The sequence below is a fragment of the Rhea pennata genome, chromosome 12, assembly GCF_028389875.1.
Source record: "Rhea pennata isolate bPtePen1 chromosome 12, bPtePen1.pri, whole genome shotgun sequence".
In the NCBI taxonomy this organism is placed as follows: Eukaryota; Metazoa; Chordata; class Aves; order Rheiformes; family Rheidae; genus Rhea; species Rhea pennata.
Window position 1 is genome coordinate 10,117,034 of NC_084674.1, and position 17,124 is coordinate 10,134,157.

The 17,124-nt window shown below is 42.7% G+C and overlaps 1 protein-coding gene across 3 annotated transcripts in view; it reads left to right on the plus strand.

Moving 5' to 3' along the window:
• The window catches only part of FHIT (fragile histidine triad diadenosine triphosphatase), a 592,682-nt gene extending 575,837 nt beyond the window's left edge, over positions 1–16,845 (plus strand). For all 3 annotated transcript variants that reach the window (XM_062585616.1, XM_062585617.1, XM_062585618.1), the window contains 2 exons: positions 8,359–8,468; positions 16,539–16,845. In XM_062585616.1, the coding sequence (XP_062441600.1) occupies positions 8,359–8,460 (102 nt within the window). In that variant the 3' untranslated portion in view covers positions 8,461–8,468; positions 16,539–16,845. The remainder of the gene's footprint in view (positions 1–8,358; positions 8,469–16,538) is intronic.
• Positions 16,846–17,124: the final 279 nt, after the last annotated feature.

The window sequence follows — 17,124 nt, forward strand, 5'->3', positions numbered from 1 at the left end:
ATTTTTGAATCACTGACTCTATCCTTGATTAAAATGCTCTTCTGTGATTAAAAAATAGCCTTTTTCCAAATGAGTGATGTTGCATGGCAGGCTGTGCACACAGGATAATGTTTCCTCCAGCATTATCACACTGATGACACTGCCATTTCTTACCAAGGGCTCTGGGCAGAACCTTTTGTTCCTGTAGCTACCTCTCATGAGCAAACACCATTAGGAAGCTCCATGTGTGCATCTACCTTGTCTTACCAGATGAGGAAAACTGCAGAGGTATTTATGACATTATCTCTAACTGAGAAGGTAGTGGGCAATTTTTTCTTCTTTGCATGGTCAAGGTGTATCCAAACACAATTCTAGATGCTTGCCTGGCTTCATATCAGACTGCGAATTGCCATCCTCCAAGTTTTTGGCAGGGTTTCTTACCCCAGTGGATATTCCTTCAAGTATCTCCTTTGTAATGCATTCAGTTTCCACAAATTTTATCTCTATTGGAACCAAACTGGAATTCTGTCAAGCTTTGAGCTCTTCTGAAAGCAATCTACATATTTCACTGAATCGCAACTGGAAAGCCTGTGTTTTTTGTACAGCCGGATTTCTGTTTGTGGGCTCACTTGTCCTCCCAAAAACAACTTTATTGGGATGCTTGTTGCAATTTATTCTTTTTCTTATCATGTTTGCATGCAAAATTGTTATAAATTAGCTTTTGCAGAGTTTATTTTAGCAAAGCACTTAAACACATAGAGCTTAAGAGTTTTACTTAACCTTTACTTGCATTTTCACAGAATTCCTTTCATCTAAGTGCTTTGAGTGCTTTGCTGAAAAGGGTGCAGTTATTCAGATGTCTGTGTGAACTGTGAGGTTGAAGTCTTTCGCCAAAGCACAATGATAAAGCTGAAAAAATAGTTGCAGTCATTATGACAAAGATTAGATGAAAAAAAGAAAGCATCATCTTTAAAAGACAGCAACAGCACAGCTTTGATAAACTGTTTTTTCTATGGAATATATGCTTTACAGGCGTAATATCAGCAGTTGTGAGGTAGCAGTATATTTCAAGTGTATGGGGTGAAATAATTGGAGAAAGATCTTCCAGCAGATAGTTAAAATCATTTAGAATGCAGATAACCTACTTTGACTTTCTTATCCGTCTCCTTAAATAACAAGGATTTAGCTCAGCAAGTAACAAACTCCCCCAAATCAGAAATTTGTGGCTGTGTTTACGCACGGACGCAGATATCGATATGATGTAGATCGCAAGCAAAGTCAGCAGACAAGGAAATTATGGGATATCTGCAGTATTCACTGTAAATTAAAGCAATTACATTGCAGCAGCCTTGTAGCTGTAATTAAATATGAAGACAGACCCAGGGAAGGAGAAAGGCTCTGAACCAGGTGGGCTGCTGAGGTTGCGGAGCGGGGGCGAAGGCAGCTTGGAAACAGGCGTCTGGATCCCGCTGCAGCTGACGGGGTGGCACCATGCCACCTTGCACCATGTGAAAGCAGCAGAGCTAGTAGGTTCTCTTCTGCGGTCAGGGATGAACTTGCTGCACTTGCTCTCCAGCCATGTCTTGCCTTTCCTGGGGTCCTCCCCCTGCAACAGCCTGTTGTGTCTGTTGCTCTTTTATTTTATAATGCTAGTCAAGTCAGGACATAAATCAACAGCAAAGGCACGAAGGATGATAGATGGTAGACCTGGACTGGCAGAAGAGGCTGCCCACCATAAAGCTTGTGGTGCCCTCAGCAAGGCAGCTTAGGGTAGACTGTGGCAGGAGGTATGAGGGATAGCAGTAAAGGTCCTGTTTGCTTACATTGCTGGGTGGGATGGAAATTAAGGTGCTCTCTGGGTGCATAAGCTGAATGCAAAGAAAAGTGAAGGAAAAAAAATACCAAGTAAAAAGAGTGAGGAAGGCCAAGGAGGCAGTTCAGGAACTGAGCTGATGTAAAGACAGGACAAGAGGAGATAGAGAGGGCTACAAGGCACCCCCAGGGCAGGAAGGTCCACAGCATCGGGCTGAGGAGTCCCCAGCCAGCTCGGCCACGTGACTTTCTTCCCTGGTGGTGGGATGCTCAGGTGAAGCCTCACCACAGCTCCCTGAGGGCTGCGGTGCTGCGGGGGCGTTCTCATTGCCCAGCACTAGGGCTGCCCGGGCGCTGGAGGAAGCGGTCTGCGCTGCAGCCCCCTTCCACCTTGGCCATGCCATCCCTTTCATTGCCCGCCTCTAGAAATGGGTTGCAGCCGAAGAGGAGGCTTTCAGCCTCCTCATGATTAACATGATAATCTGAGGCAGAAATATCATTCTGCAGATGTCACTTGAGTGTAGGAGTTCAGTACAGAAAAGCTACCTGGAAAATCCCAAGGCACGTTGATAATAATGAACACTGCCTTTTGGGTAGTGAGTGGTATCTGATCCAACGTGCTGGCAAAACTTGACTCTCTTTTTTTGGATGCTGGTTCAATAATGTGAAATTATAATGCCTAATTGTCAAAGCAGTTGAGTTTTGTTGAGGTGCAGTAGTTTGCAATTGCTTTTCACCGCTCTGACTTTTATTTAAATGCTTTGGAGGTTATAAACTCTTAAGTATCAGCAGTAAATACTCATGGAGAGTCAGAATAGTGCTAACTACTGTAAAATCTTTTTTCCAGTACTTTTATCTAGTTCTCTACATTAACACAAGTTGCTTTTCTGTTGATGTTGTGGCATAAGTTGAAGAAACTGTAATACAGATGTCATGTAAAGCAACTGCCAGTGCTAGACCCAGGTTCACCGTCGTCGGCTGCATTGTGAATTCTGAGCTTCTCTCGGCAAAGGGCAAGAAGCAGAGGTTCCCCAATGGGAATGTGTTATAAAACAATGTTATGTGTCCCTTAAGAATTGCAGTGATAAAAACATAAACCGTTCTACAGCACTAACAACTTTAATAAAATAACATAAAGCACAGCTGTCAGGCCTGCCAGCATCTCGCACTGGGAGACATGAGTGAGAAAATGAACGCTTTTCACAAGCAGAAATATTCAGAGCGCTTCACTGTTTACAAGTTATCAAGACTGACAGTCATAGATTATTGGTGGAAGAGCATTTTCTGCTTGAGGTGAAAGAAGAGGGTAATTTATCAGGAAGCCCAAGAAGTCAGACATCAGTAATGATTTCTTGAAGAAGGGGATGTCTCAGAAATAGTGCGCTTATTTGTACTGCAAGGCAAGAGGATGTACTAGGTCATGAACAAGAGTCTTAGTGCTCAAAGAATGTTGAATGACATGATAGGTAATTTGCTGGGCAATTGCAATTAGAGGATAGAGTAATGTGTGCCTCAGCATTTGCCCAGAATATTAAAAAAAAAAAAAAAAAAAAAAAAAAAAAAAAGAGAGAGAGAGAGAGAGAGAAGTTTTTAACATAATGGAGACTGCCCCAAAGCAACATTCACTCTCTTTTCTACCTCTCTTTTCAGAGTTATCTAACTGATTAGCTACACTAATTTATTTGCTTACCTTTTTATTAATTCTTGCATTTCTGAGATACTTCTGTATTTTTTTGAGCAGTTTCAGAGAGTTTGAGGATTTCTGAATTTTGCAACAGAACGTCTTCTCTATCTGATGTGGTGCTTTTGAATTACCTTTCTCTTACAGAAGCAGACAAAGTATCAGCAGTTTTAAAATATTAACTAGCTTGACGCACTACAGAAAAATACTTAGAGCGCTGCGTGACCGCACTGTGCCCTGCCTGCGCTGCATGCACGTCTGCGGCGATGCAACGCTGCGCGTAGGCAGCCTCCTCCAGCAGAGCCTCCGCTTCGTGCAGCGGGAGGAACTGCTGTCAGAACATGCAGAGCTTCTGCTGCAGTGCAGCCTGGAAGGAAAGGATTTGGTTGTATTTAGAAGATGAAGCTCATTTCACTCTGAAATACCAGAGAGGTCCATTCCTTACGGTTTGGTATTCTTTGTCTCTGTTCCTGCAAGGCTTTCCAGGTGCACTGAGGGACGCTTCTAGCTTTTTTACTGGATTATAGCTTCCTAGCTCTTCTTTTATTTAGTGTAAGCGTTGCATGTTTGTATCTGCACTTGTCCAGCTCGCCTTTTGCCGGTGTTACCCTAACAGCGCTGAGAGCAGGCAGCACTGCCCTGCTCCTCTGCTCGAGGTCTGCGGGGAAGGTCAGGTATCCACGATACCTGCGTGGCGCTCTCCAGAGCTCTGCGAGAGCTGTGAGCGGGGCCCCGCCGCCCTGCGCGTGTCCCTGGAAGAGCCGCAGCAAAGCTCTGCCACTTACTCAGCAGAGATGGTCTGAAGACTGAGCGGGAGCTTGAGGGGTCTGCGCAGAAGCGACGGCTGTAACCTCCGTGTCTGCTGCTCTCTCCTCACTTGAAAGAGCAACTGCAAACTCAAAAATCTGTTCTAGAAGAGATTCCAAAACTACAGAGCTGAGGGGGCTCTGAACGGTTTCTTCTGAAGGCTTTCACTGCGAGAAGAGCAACGGCTGTTGTTGAGGGACTTTTGCGTGTGTTATGGAAACCTTGTTCCGGTAACCGGAGAGAAGGTAGCGAAAGCTTTTCTTTTTTCGGAGGATGTGGCTCAGTCAGTTTTCACCTCCGGTCAGATTGGCCAGATATCTGTGTAAAACTGCTCTCACAGAAAATAATGTCAAGCAGGTGATGTGAGATTTTCTTTTTTCTACTTTCCCAGAGCTAGCAGCTTTTCTAGCTTGCTAGAAGATTTCTTTAGAATTTTCTACAGAAAATATCTGAGACTTCAAGATAGTCTATATTTGAATATGTCTGTCTGAGTAGAGACATCAGCTGAAGTTTTCCAGCCTGAGTCTGTCTTACTGGCAAAAAAACAAGGGGCAAACCACTAGTCTTTACAGATGGGTAACTGGAAAATAGAGGTATCTATTTTTCCTTTGCTGTGAGCAGAACCATGGAGCATCCTCCAGGTGAAGGAGAGCATTGCTCCCCCTCAACAATTAAAATTTTCTATAGCAGGTTGAATGCTTATAGAGCCACGTGGTTGGGATTTGCATATATATCTGAATGTGAAAATACTCCGAGACGCAGAAATCCCTTAGAAACAAATATTGACTGTAAAGTTTGTTTCACACCTGAACTCAAAATCAATGCAATTTGATACTGATAATTTCTTCTTTCCTGAAAATCACCTTTCCAACTCAGCCCAAATACTATGGAGATTATCTTAGCCTGTTGGAAAAAAAATGTTTAAGTAAACTATTACTTACTCATACTCTCACTTTGAGATTTGAGTCTTCTTTAGCAGTACCTTACGTAAGAACCCATGAAATAATTCTTCCAATTGTTGGTACTGTTGATTTTGAACATGTCCAATGTTTAATATCCAGAGCATCCTCTAAGCAAGGCTTCCCATAACTTAGCTCTGCTTCCAGCTGGCCCGCTGTGCGACTCAGCCTGTGCAGCAAAGGCAGGATGAAAACACCTGAGTAGGGAAGGCAGCCATGAAAAGCAGCTTTCCAAATCTTCATGGTGGTGTTTACATAATATCAAAAACTGAGAGTCATCGTGGTGATAATCACTTACTGCACTTCAGAAATTACTGACACAGCAAGAGGTTTTCACACAGATTAATCCTGGGACGCTGTTTGGGCTGAATAGTTATTTTATAACAAAATAATACTCATCAGTCAAAAATAGCAAGTTTGCCGTAGCGGTGAGTTAACGCTAGTCTGGTTTATCGTACCCCGTGTGTCCACACAACGTGGGTACACGCTTCAAATGTCAGAGGTGTGTGTGAGTCGGGGTGAGGGGCTGAGTTGCTCTCGGGTATTTCCACGATGCTTTGCTATACTGTACTGCGGGCTGCGTACCTGTAGCTGGGGCTATCAAAGTAGACTAGTTTTCCAGGCAAGTTTGAGAATTCATTGCTGCACTCTCTATATCTGGTTTAACCTTAAGTCAAAGATTGATTATTTTTAAAGGTTAGCAGTTATGTAGCAAAAGAAACGTTCTCTCCTCTGCCAGCTTTGAGAAGTCACCGTGGACTGTGACTTCTCACAGTGTTTTAATTTAGACAATAACCAAAGACATTTTGCAATATGCCTCCATATTACTGTTCAGTTCAGTTTTTTTGAGTAAGCAAAAGAAAAACCAAAAGGCAAAGCCCCGTTCACTGGTCTCAGCAGCGGCTGCGGGCGCTGATGCTCGGGCTCTGCAGAAGCTGGCTGACGAGGACCGAAGCATGTCACTAAACGCTCCTTGCAGGTTACCGGAGGAGACCCTGAGGAGCAGGGGCTGCCCTCCTTTGCCTTTCAGCTACTACCAGTTTTCTCTCTTGCTGGCGGCAAGTTGAATGGGCAAATATTGCTTTTTTTATAAAACCAGCTCACCTCAGAGACACGATTAATTTACCCGTCTGGGCTTGTTGTTGTGGTGCATCGTCTGCAAAGCGTGCGTGCTCGGGCTCTGCAGAAAGCACGGGATAACGAAGGCTGCTCCCCGTAATGCACCCTCAGGGCCAGCTAAACCGAGTTACTTCTGTACATTATAGACGCGGGCAGCGGGTAAGAGCAGGCACACGGACGGGGCTGCAGCTCCCCTGGTGCGTGGCTGATGGATTTTAGTCCCTCCACCTTTCATTTCCGCTCTGGGAGCAGTGACAGGGTGCAGATCACTCCTGAGGTGTCACAACACAAATTGAGGATGCAGAGGCTGGTTCCCCAGGAGCCGATTTTAACTTCCCCTGCAGGAGGTCTCACAGACTGAAATATAATAAAATTTGCATTTGTGTTTAGATACTTCACAACCAAGTTTCCTTTTGAGTCAAGCGCTGGAGACACAGAGGATGTGTGTTGGCAGTGTGTACAGCGTACCCGTTCCTTTATCCATAATTCTATAACATTATTACAAGATGGATTTATAACACACCTAGAGCTAATGTAACGATGAAGATTAGTCCTCTACTAGTCGAACAGTAATACACTTTATTTGCCTATAGCTATTGTATTACATCAGCCTTGGCATGAAAGGAAATAGCTTTCTAATGCAGCCTTGTCTGCTGAGCAGAAAGAAATCTATGTTGCAGAATGGAAACCTGCATAGGACTATAGCTGGCAGCAAAATTCAGAGTAGGAGAAATGCAGCACAAATAAAAATATTTTTGAGTTGGAGATATGCTAGTAATCCTAGTTTATTGGTAAGCAGTATTGCTATGCAGCAATACAGTTTGCTTGGCAGATATAGTATTGTTTCATCTCTGCTTTTAACTGCTTCATCTTCTGGACTAAGATTTGTCCAGAAGTAGAAGGTGCAAATTCATTAGTTTCCAGCTTTGCTTGTGGTGTTAACAAAAAGTTGGTATTATAATGTTCTTCAGAAACACTGATGCTGTTTATACAATCTGTGTTGTGCTCTGTACCTAGAAACACAGTAGAAATCCTCAGTGCTTTTGAGATAAAACAAGCAATTAATGCAAATGTTTCTGCTGTCTGTTGTAACTGTAGTCTGCACTTGATTAGTGGCAGACATTCTTTTGAGTGTATGTGTGAACAAATAGTCACTCAAGTGCTGGCACAATATATTTATTATAAAGTAGGACTCTCTTCTGTAGAGGCAAAGGCTCTGTTTGAGTTTGACGTCTCTGGGATAGCATTACTTAATACTTACTGTATATGGGACAGAGCTTTATTTTTGTGAGCATATTTTGCAAGCTGGATGTAAAAATAATCTTTCACCTGCTTTTGATTCTTTTCCTCGCTAAATCACCAGTTAAAACGTAGTGTGCCTAAAAGAAGAAAAGAGTTTGTGTAGGGATGCATCTCGCTTCCAACAAGGGCAAGAAAGGACTAATAACTTACATGCAGGGAGAGAATGTATCTGTTGCGAACGCTGCCGGTACAAACTGCCGATGGGAAGCTGCTGCAGTCGGGCCTTGTTATCACAACAAGTCTTTGATGAGAAAGACGGCCCCGTGGGCAGAGGAGAAACCAGAGGGAAAATTTTACGTGAATTGCTGACAAGGTGCCATTGGCAGCTTCTCTCTAAGATCACTCCACTGATGCAACAGGCACTTCAAATAACCGCATGCATTTGTTACCCGGTTACCTGCCAGCTTTGCCCTAAGGACTTGCTAGGTGTCCAGCCATCAGCTCCAAGAGGTGCGCTCTGTCAGTGCCTGTCCTTCACCCTGGCACCTTGCTTCACCGTAGTAAATCCATCAGAGCCAGTTTACTAATCCTACTACTGTCTGCAGTCTAAACGGTCCACGAGTACTATTTCTCTCCATCCTGTGGACACACAAATAGTTTGATTAGTTGCATATGGACATGCCATGAATTTGACAATGGGAAAAACATTGGAATGAATAGCTAATTCTGTTTCTTTCTTTTCTCCCTCCCTGCCAAAAGCTGCAACGACACGACAAAGGAGAAGCGGATTCCCCTGACAAGTGGAGGACAGAAGAAGAAATGGCAGCCGAAGCTGCAATTCTGAAGAAATATTTTCAGTAAAATTAGAGGTAACAATTTCCACAATAACATGTTCATGCAACAACCAGAACTGTTCAGTCTTACATATAGACTTCTTCAGAACAGAAGGAGTATATGTAGAAGAGAGCAAAAGAAATGAGAAGTCTTAGGTTTATGTTGTTTCCAAAAGGATATAGTGCTCCAACAGTGGCTCAAATAACTGGCTTCTTGAACAAATCAGCTCAGTCTTAGAGGCCTATTCAGCTTTTAAGTTCCTGGAGAGCAAAAAATAGCATAGCTGGAAGTCAGAATTATCAGCCATTACTTAAGAGCAGTGTCTATCCTCACGTATCTTTCGTGTATTTTTAGAACAGAAAACAGCCTCAGTGTCATAGACAACCTATGATAAGTTAAAAACTGCTCTATGTATGTACACCCAAATATGCATGTGCATCTGTACGTTTGAAGTCCCAGCAGAATTCAGACTTCAGAGAGGATAAGCAAATGCTTCCTCCTGCAAGTCTTAACTCATCTGATGAATTCAACTTTAAAACATAAGCTTGCTGGAAAACTGCCTATTATGATAAATTTTCCACTGACCCTAAAAGAAAAAAGGTTTGCAGGGAGAAATAGAGACAAGTAAATACTTGGCAAACACTAACATTGGTACTCTAGAAATTGCGAGGTTTTCATCTTGTACCTGGACTCCCAGAAGCCAGATTCTTCCAGTAGAAATGAACTGGTCTCTGGAGATCAATATGAGTTATACTGGGATGTGCACTACAGTAATGATTCCAAAAGCTCCCTCTCCCCTGTTCCCCATATGTCGTTTGCCATCATCCAGCACTCTCATTTCTCTGTCATTTCTGACTCTCCTATTTTTTCCTCTGAAGAAGCAAAGTCCTATAAATATACTTTCTCTCTGCCTGTGACTCAAAGCCCAGCCATAAAAAATCTTGAGCTAAGCCACACGTGGCACAGTTGTGTGGCAGCTCTCAGCCTCCTGTGCCATTCTGTCGCCTCCCTTTGGGCTGGTTCGTGGGACACTTTCCTTCCTGTTTTTTCTCGCATGATGACCATCCCCATCTGCCATGAAAGTGTCAACTTCTACAGGCAAATTGTCTGTTCTAGCTCTGTGGATTATCACAGAAAAAGTTGTGTAACAAGTGTGATTCCCATTTGTGGAAGAAACTTGTCTTTAGCATCTGGAATTGATCCAGTTGGGGAGCTGAGGACTTTCAGAGCCACCAGCACCATGTGCACTACGTAGTCAAATTTCTGTGGTGGCTGCTGCATTTGTACATAGACATTCACTTTTCATCTTTGAAGAGATGTACATCTCAAAAATAGATGACCAGAAAGAGCATATTCTTAGGTAGTACATAAAGCACTCTAGTAAGAGAAGCATTATGTAGTGCTTCATTGATGGCACAGTGCAGCAAATGAACATTACTTAGGATAAAATGGGCCCGTTCCTGTTCTGCTGTGACATTGTTCCCCATTATTTTCATTGTTCCCCAACCTATTTCTTAGGTTGGGGGGGGGGAGGGGATTGACCTATTTACAAGTCAATTTAAAGTGCATTCTTGCAGCGATTGGAATGAAGTCTGCACGAATCACTAAAATGTTCATTGACTCTTTTGATACTAAACACAAAGCTGCATGGATGGTATAAATTCATTCCTGCAAGCAAATTCATGTGGCTGGACTTTTATTTCCATTTATTATGGAAATAAATCAGCATGTCTTTGTGTGGGTACCTCTTGAAAAGCTCCACATGATTTTAAGGTCGTTGCTTTTCCTAGAACAGGCTAATAAATTAAATCTTGGTGGTATTATTATCATGAGAGTACTTGCCTTTGTATCGGCAGTCCCTCCAACCCTTTATTCCCAACCCAAGGCATCACTGTTAGTCTCTTCTCCCTGATGTTGTTTTGCTTCTGAAGCTTTAAAACTCTGAACTTCAGATAATGGTAGATCTGAGCATCTTCTGAATTTCTCAATTTTTACATACCGAAAAACTCTTGGCAAATTAACAAAGTTGTAGACATTCTCCTTCAAAACTATTTTTGGTTTTTTACCTACAAAAGGATTTATTTTGCTATATATAAGTTTACCTGGACATTATTTGACTTGGGGTTTTCATGCAGCACGGGGGAAAGTCTGAAGGAGCTGAATATGGGGGTTCTGGAGCCAATAAGCAGTAGTATTCAAGGCTTCTTACATTACATTTCTACCTACGTGTTTTGTTCAAATAAACCTCAATTCAGCTAGTCCAGCCTGGACAGACTGGGATATGTTTCAGAGCTTTCCCAACTACTCTTTCATTTATCACAAATGCTTCATCAACTGTCTCATCTCCTGTGGGACTTGGCTAGGTATAGTAGGGCCTTTTACCTGTATTTGAAGACTATCTGATCACAAAGGACTTCCAGGTGATTTCCCTTTTTCATAAGAAACATTTGATCAAGGCAAGAAGCTCTTGATTCCTTTCCTACTCCATTTGCTGGTACTGATCCCCCATCCCTCTTGCTAGTTCGGTATCCACGGCTGTGTGTTTCTACACCAGTCCCCTGATGATCAGAAATATCCAACCACTTGCTTGAAGAAACCACTTTTTTTGAAGAAACAAAACCTGCTTAGTCTTGCCAACTAAGTTTGCAGTGGTACTAAGAGAATAGTTGTCTTGAAATGGTTTGTGTGTACAGTTGCCTGGAGTAGGTGAAACTGAAATCAGGGAGTGAATCTGGGTTTTCCATGTGTTTTCACTGTGCCTGCCCTCTCCATTGTATCCTAGCTCATTAGAAGACCTTGTTGCCTCCTGAATACCCATAGCTGTGTAGCCAGAGCTATGGGCTCTCCTGGGCTACTTGCTGCACTGCACTGCATCTGCAGCACTGAAGTTCAGTAGAACTTCATATAGCTGTGGAGAGGATAAGGAACTTACTGGTTTTTGGCTGAGCCAAAACCAGTGGCTGGACAAAGCAATTTATTTAGCTTGAGAGAAGACGATTCATTTTTGTGCATGGAGTTAGTACACCCTTCAGCTTGGCTTAACGTGCTTTCAGTGGAGCATGGTCTACGTAAGGGAGAATCTTGCGCTGCCAAAGGGAAGGAGGCCTTTTGGCCTTCACCGCAATCCCATCTGACTTCCTCTTGCGTGTATGCAAAATGCTGGAGCTTGTGCTACCTGAGGCTCCTCATCGCTACCTTATGCCATGAGAGCTGGTGAATCAAAGCCATTCGTTATAACACGTGGCAATCTTCAACAGCAAGAGTCCATCTTGAAAGCCTTCCGGTTCCTGCTTGAGATGATGCCTTCTGCCTTCTAAGCCTTTCCACTTGGGTCTGATTACAGTGTGGGTGAAATGAAAGGAAGTATAAAAGGGTGAACAAAAAGGAAAGAAAATATTCTGTAGAAAGGCTATTTAAAATATAATCTTTCCAGTTAAATGTCACTGTCTTGCTTAATAGCCAACCAAGCTTTGACTTCTTAAGAATTATTCCTTGTTCAGTGTTGGCTGTCAGATGGTCGGTTGTGTTTGCTAACTGGCCACTCTTTGAGGCACAGCTACAGGGAAAGAAGCGTTATTTAGAGAGCAGGATTTGATGCAGCATTTTAATTTCCAAGCCCATTTCCAGATGCACCTTTAAAATTTTCCAACTATCTGTAGCTGGATAAGTGTTTTGATGGTCTGTGTTTTGTGGATTTTATATGCTAGCATGCACATGCTAGCAAAAAGGCTAAAGATTAAAGAATTACTAAATTTCAGAGAGGTTACAAAAAATGTTTCTCTTCAAAGGCAAGTTGAGTCTATGTTGTTCTTGCTGAAAGGAAAAAAAAACAGACGGTGCAAGTTTCAGTAGAGGTTTGCCTATTTTATGCACAACTGAAGTAATTATGCCATTAGAAAGTTGTCAGCCTCAACTGTGATGTCAAAATGTCCCCTCGCATAAAGAGGATTGACAACGATATTCTCCTGCCTAGTGCTTTTTGAGTTACAGAGATCCAATAGCTTTTAATTGCTTAACCATCTGAATATTCTGTCATTCAACATGCAAGATTTATTTTAAAATCTCTGCAAATAATGCAGGCTACGCAGTGGTGCAGGCTTTCTGATGTCAGTTCTCCCTCTTCATCCGCAGCCTAGCAATGTTTCTGGAGAATTTAGTCATTTCAACTTTGACAGAGAATATAAATTTTATTCTTTTTTTTCACCCCACTGTGAAAGACACTTTGAGAGCACTCATCCTGCAAGACACTTTTGTGAGCACTGATCCTGCTTCACAACCTTCTCTTCTGCACTGAGATCTCAGCATGCATGAAAAGATGCCACTCTTGACTAGCAGAGAAATTAGCACTGTTAGCAGCAGCTGACCAGAGGGAATGTACTCAGGCAATTTGGCTTGCACCTGGTTTGGCTCCAGCGCCTCTGACCATCCCTGTTGCATGCATGAGGGTCAGCACCAGAGCTCCTTGCTAGAGCAATCCCTTCAATTCCCTTACATGTAGGCAAGTTTGACAGGATGTCTTGCAACACCTGTCCTTGCTTCTTTTACTCTAAGAAAAGCTCTCTCATTATTTCTGGCACTTTGAACTGAATAAAAACCCAAAACAGTGATTATATCTCAGAACTGCAGAGGGGATCTGGAACATGTGCTGTGCAGTGCAGGCAGTCTGCTCCAGAGGATGCTGCCTGGGCAATGTGGCCCAAAGACCAAGTTGTCTTCTGGGTGAGTGCCACAGAGATGGCACAAATGCAGCCAGAGGTATTTTCCACAGGGTGTAATCGATGCTCATCCACTGTAGGCAGCCCCTTGGCAAGCAGAATCACTTTATAGCCATATAAAATATCAAAAGCACCAGCTTAGCACAGACCTGATTGCCATGCTCCCAGATGCACTGCGGGACTCTGCCATGGGGAAATGGGAGCAAGGGAGAGGTCTACAACCGACGGGATGGTCCTCGCTCCATAAGCAAGGTGATTTTTTTTGAGCGCTTGCACAAAGTAAGGTTAAAGGTGGTGCCTGGTCCCGAAGATCTTGGTGAGAGCTGTTCAGGGCTGCATTTAGGAGCTGTTTGCATATAATCCCTAAGTAAATATGCATCCTAGTAATCAGCTATAGATTTCTCTACGCTTCAGACTTAAGTGCTATTAATTATATCCCCCACTCAGCAGCCTCCAAGAACCATTAATTAGAAAGCAGGAGCTGATGGTTTGCTTGTCTGTATGGAACTATTATGACCTGAAAGTAAAATATAAGCTTCAAAAGAAACATGTTTTCTGAAGGTCACCTTGGAAAACATCATAACAATCTGTCAGTAGAAGAGAATGCAGTGCTCCAAGTGTGCATTTTGGAGTGACATTACACTTTAAATAGTTGGAAATAGCAAAGAAGATGGATTAGATCATAGGGTCTGTTATTCCCCTAAAATTAGGTTTTTTTCTGCAGTAGGAAATAAGTACATATGAAATAATATTTTTGTCATCTCGATGCAACACAAGGGAAGTTAATATCAACAGAAATGCAACAGACCGACATAATGTGGCCCTTGCTGGTATTTTTGAGGTTTAAAACATCCAGAGGCACCGCGTTGGTAGCAGGGAGAAGGTTGGTGCACAGGAGTTAAATTGCGTCTTCAAGGGGAGATGTAAACAGCCAGGAGAAGTGCAGTGACTGTGCACCAGCAGTAATTCCCACCCTGGAGAGTTCAGGGCGAAAGGCTTCTCTAAATAAGCGTGTTGTGAGGCACGTAATTATTCTTAAGAAAACAAAGCTGCAATGGAGTTAGTTATCGTTATAAGTGAAATGCATTCTTTTTGTGGGAGACTAGAGTAAGCACAATGTAGCTCTTACACCTGTTCTAGGGCTTTATTTTGAGGCTGCAAGCGGTATGGTGCTGAAAGGAATATATTTCATTCTCTGGACTTCCATTTCCCCACAGGTGGCCATTTAATGCAGCTCTGTGGAGTACATGAATTCCATACAGCACTGCTTGGATCCTATAATTATAGCTACTGTAGAAATGTCATGGCCAGAGACACAGAGAAGTTTGTACAGCACAAAGACAAAGCAGCAAATGCGTCACTGAGAGCTGACAGAGGGGCAGATGTTCTGTTAACTTGCACATCCAGAAGCCTGAATGCTTACCTGAGCTGTCTGTCAAATACCAAGTATTTTCAGTCTGATCTGTTCTTGGTCCATCATTAGCTTTATGCGTGTTGCGTTGTATGAGAGGAACTTTAGAAGGCCAAGCACAATCGATGGGCAGAATAGGAGTCAAGGTACAGGACAGGGCTGAGCTTCAAATACGGGTAATATCAAGTGTGGTCACGGGCTTTTATACCCAAACCTGTGCTAAAATTGCGCTAGGCTCTTGCCTCACAAAGCTGCGGAAAGACACACTAATGAAGCAGCCAGACCCTCCTTCAAGCAGATTCACAAAACACATGCCAAGTAATTTAGAAGCTGCCATTAAACTGTCAGTCACGAGGGGCTCACAATGGAAACTCTTGCTCAAAATGCCATCTAAAGGGGAAACATAAGTTTCAGGGAGAAAGGACAATCAAACAAGGTAGGCAGGTGGGGAGTTGCAGCAGCAGCAAGAAGCCAAGCCTTGTGCGCAGCCCTGGGAAACGGGTTCAGGGGCTGTGCCCTCATCTTGCAGTTGGGTAACAACTTTATGTCTAATAAGCTGAAATAATATACTGAGTATGGAAGCCAGCTCTCAACATGCTCCGAGGTGAAGGTACAAAACTGACGATACCAAGGAAAAAGCCCACTTCACACGCAATTATTAGCAAAAGGTTGTATCACGTTATCCTATAGCTGTGGTTGCTGCGTAATGGAACTGCCCAGAGAGACACTCAAACCAGCAACTTGAGCGTGACCTCAAAGTTTAAGAGCTGGCTTTTGCACAAGTTTTTGTACCTAGGCTGTGGAGGTAAAAGGCATTAATAGTCTCCAGTTAGCAGTTATTTGAAAAAGGGGCACGTCAGATTGTGCGTATTTGAGGCTTTGTCACTTGTCAGGATGTCAGTCCCTACATGAAAGGCCAGGTATTTGTACAGATAAACCCAAATTCTGCATTTGTATTAGCATCTGTGGGCTGCTGCAAGCCTTCAGCGCAGACATTTAACCACTGCTGTAATGACTGTGCCATGAGTTTGTCCACAGAGGTAGCACTCTTCATGGCTGTAGTCAGCTCAGTTGTCAGGCTCTCAACATTTATGTTTTTCTGCTTTGGGAACACCCTCCAGGTCTGTTGTGGCACCTATTGCTGGTCTTTTGCCAGGATGGACCACCAAAAGGTACAGAAAATTAGATCAGATATGGGAAGAAATTCCCTATTCGCTCTCCAGTCTCTGAAATGCAGGGACATTTTCTGGATGATGTTCCCAAATCGCTAAGGCGTAACACCTTGCCGTTATAAAGACTCCCACTGCAGGGTGAGGATATAAAATAGATGATGATTCTGAAAGAGCATTTTGCAGGAATTTATATAAGACATCATGTGCCCCAAAGACTCTTGCGTGAGATTATTACAGCAAAATTGATTTGGAGAGTAAGAAGCTGGATTTGATGACACAAGATGCCCTTTTTAATCCATTGTTCCTATGACTAGCGGTCAACAGAGCTGGGGACTGCGCCGTCTTGCTCAGCGACATCAGAGATGCAGCTTCACTTCCCTCTGCTTCGTGTTTGTTTTTGTAAAATGAGCCTGACCTCCTTTTGAGAGCGCTTTGCAAGTTAGGAATGAAAGGCACAATGTGAAGGAAAGGCATTAGTACTATTTGGAAGTGAACTTCATTGAAAAAGTATATAATAAATCAAACGAATGTTCATCTTTCTTTCTCTGATGTATAATTTTAAAGTAGCTGTGTGCAGTTAATTTCTCCTTTTCCTATAGCACACACTATAATAGAAGCTGAAATGTACTGTGTCTAGATATAACACTGAGCATTTCATTTTGCCTATTACTGTCAGTGTTTTCTGTTGGAACACATTAATGAGCACCCAGCTCATTAACAATAAACAGCCTTACATTTTGTCTTACTAACACAGATCAAAGATACTCTTACATTTAACTGTCTGTTCTTATGTTTGATATTTTTCAGGTAACAAAGTATTTGAAAAGCATCCTACGACACAAGAGGCTCCCTGAGAAAGACCTCATTCTCCAGTTCTCAGTGGCGCTGGAACTGCAGCTGAACACATTTTTATTGTGGTCTACAAATACAGGATTCTTCCTTGAAAAATTTTATTGGACCTTTGGATATCATCAAGGTTGAGTTTCAGCTAAGACAGCTAACAGCACTGGTTCAGAATACTGCACTCAGCAGTAACTCCTATTTTTCTGAATTGTGAACTTGGGAATGAATCTTTTAAAATTGTCCCTTGGCCTAAATTGAAATAAAATGCTAGCAAACCTGTGTAGATCCTGTGTTAAGATACATTACGAAGCATTTGCTCCATGTTGTGCTTTTTGAGATTCTGTTGTTGTATTTGTATCACAGAAAAATTAGATCTCTTAGCGATACGACATTTCATAGAAACCAAGGCTTTGTTATAGCCTGGACAAGATAAACTTGAAGAGCTACCATTTTGCCAGATAAGATAGGAGAAAAAGAAATGTGTAACCTTTCTTAAGATCTTTCCTTCCTCTGTTGCTTTTAATGCATTGGTACAACACTGCAGGAGCTT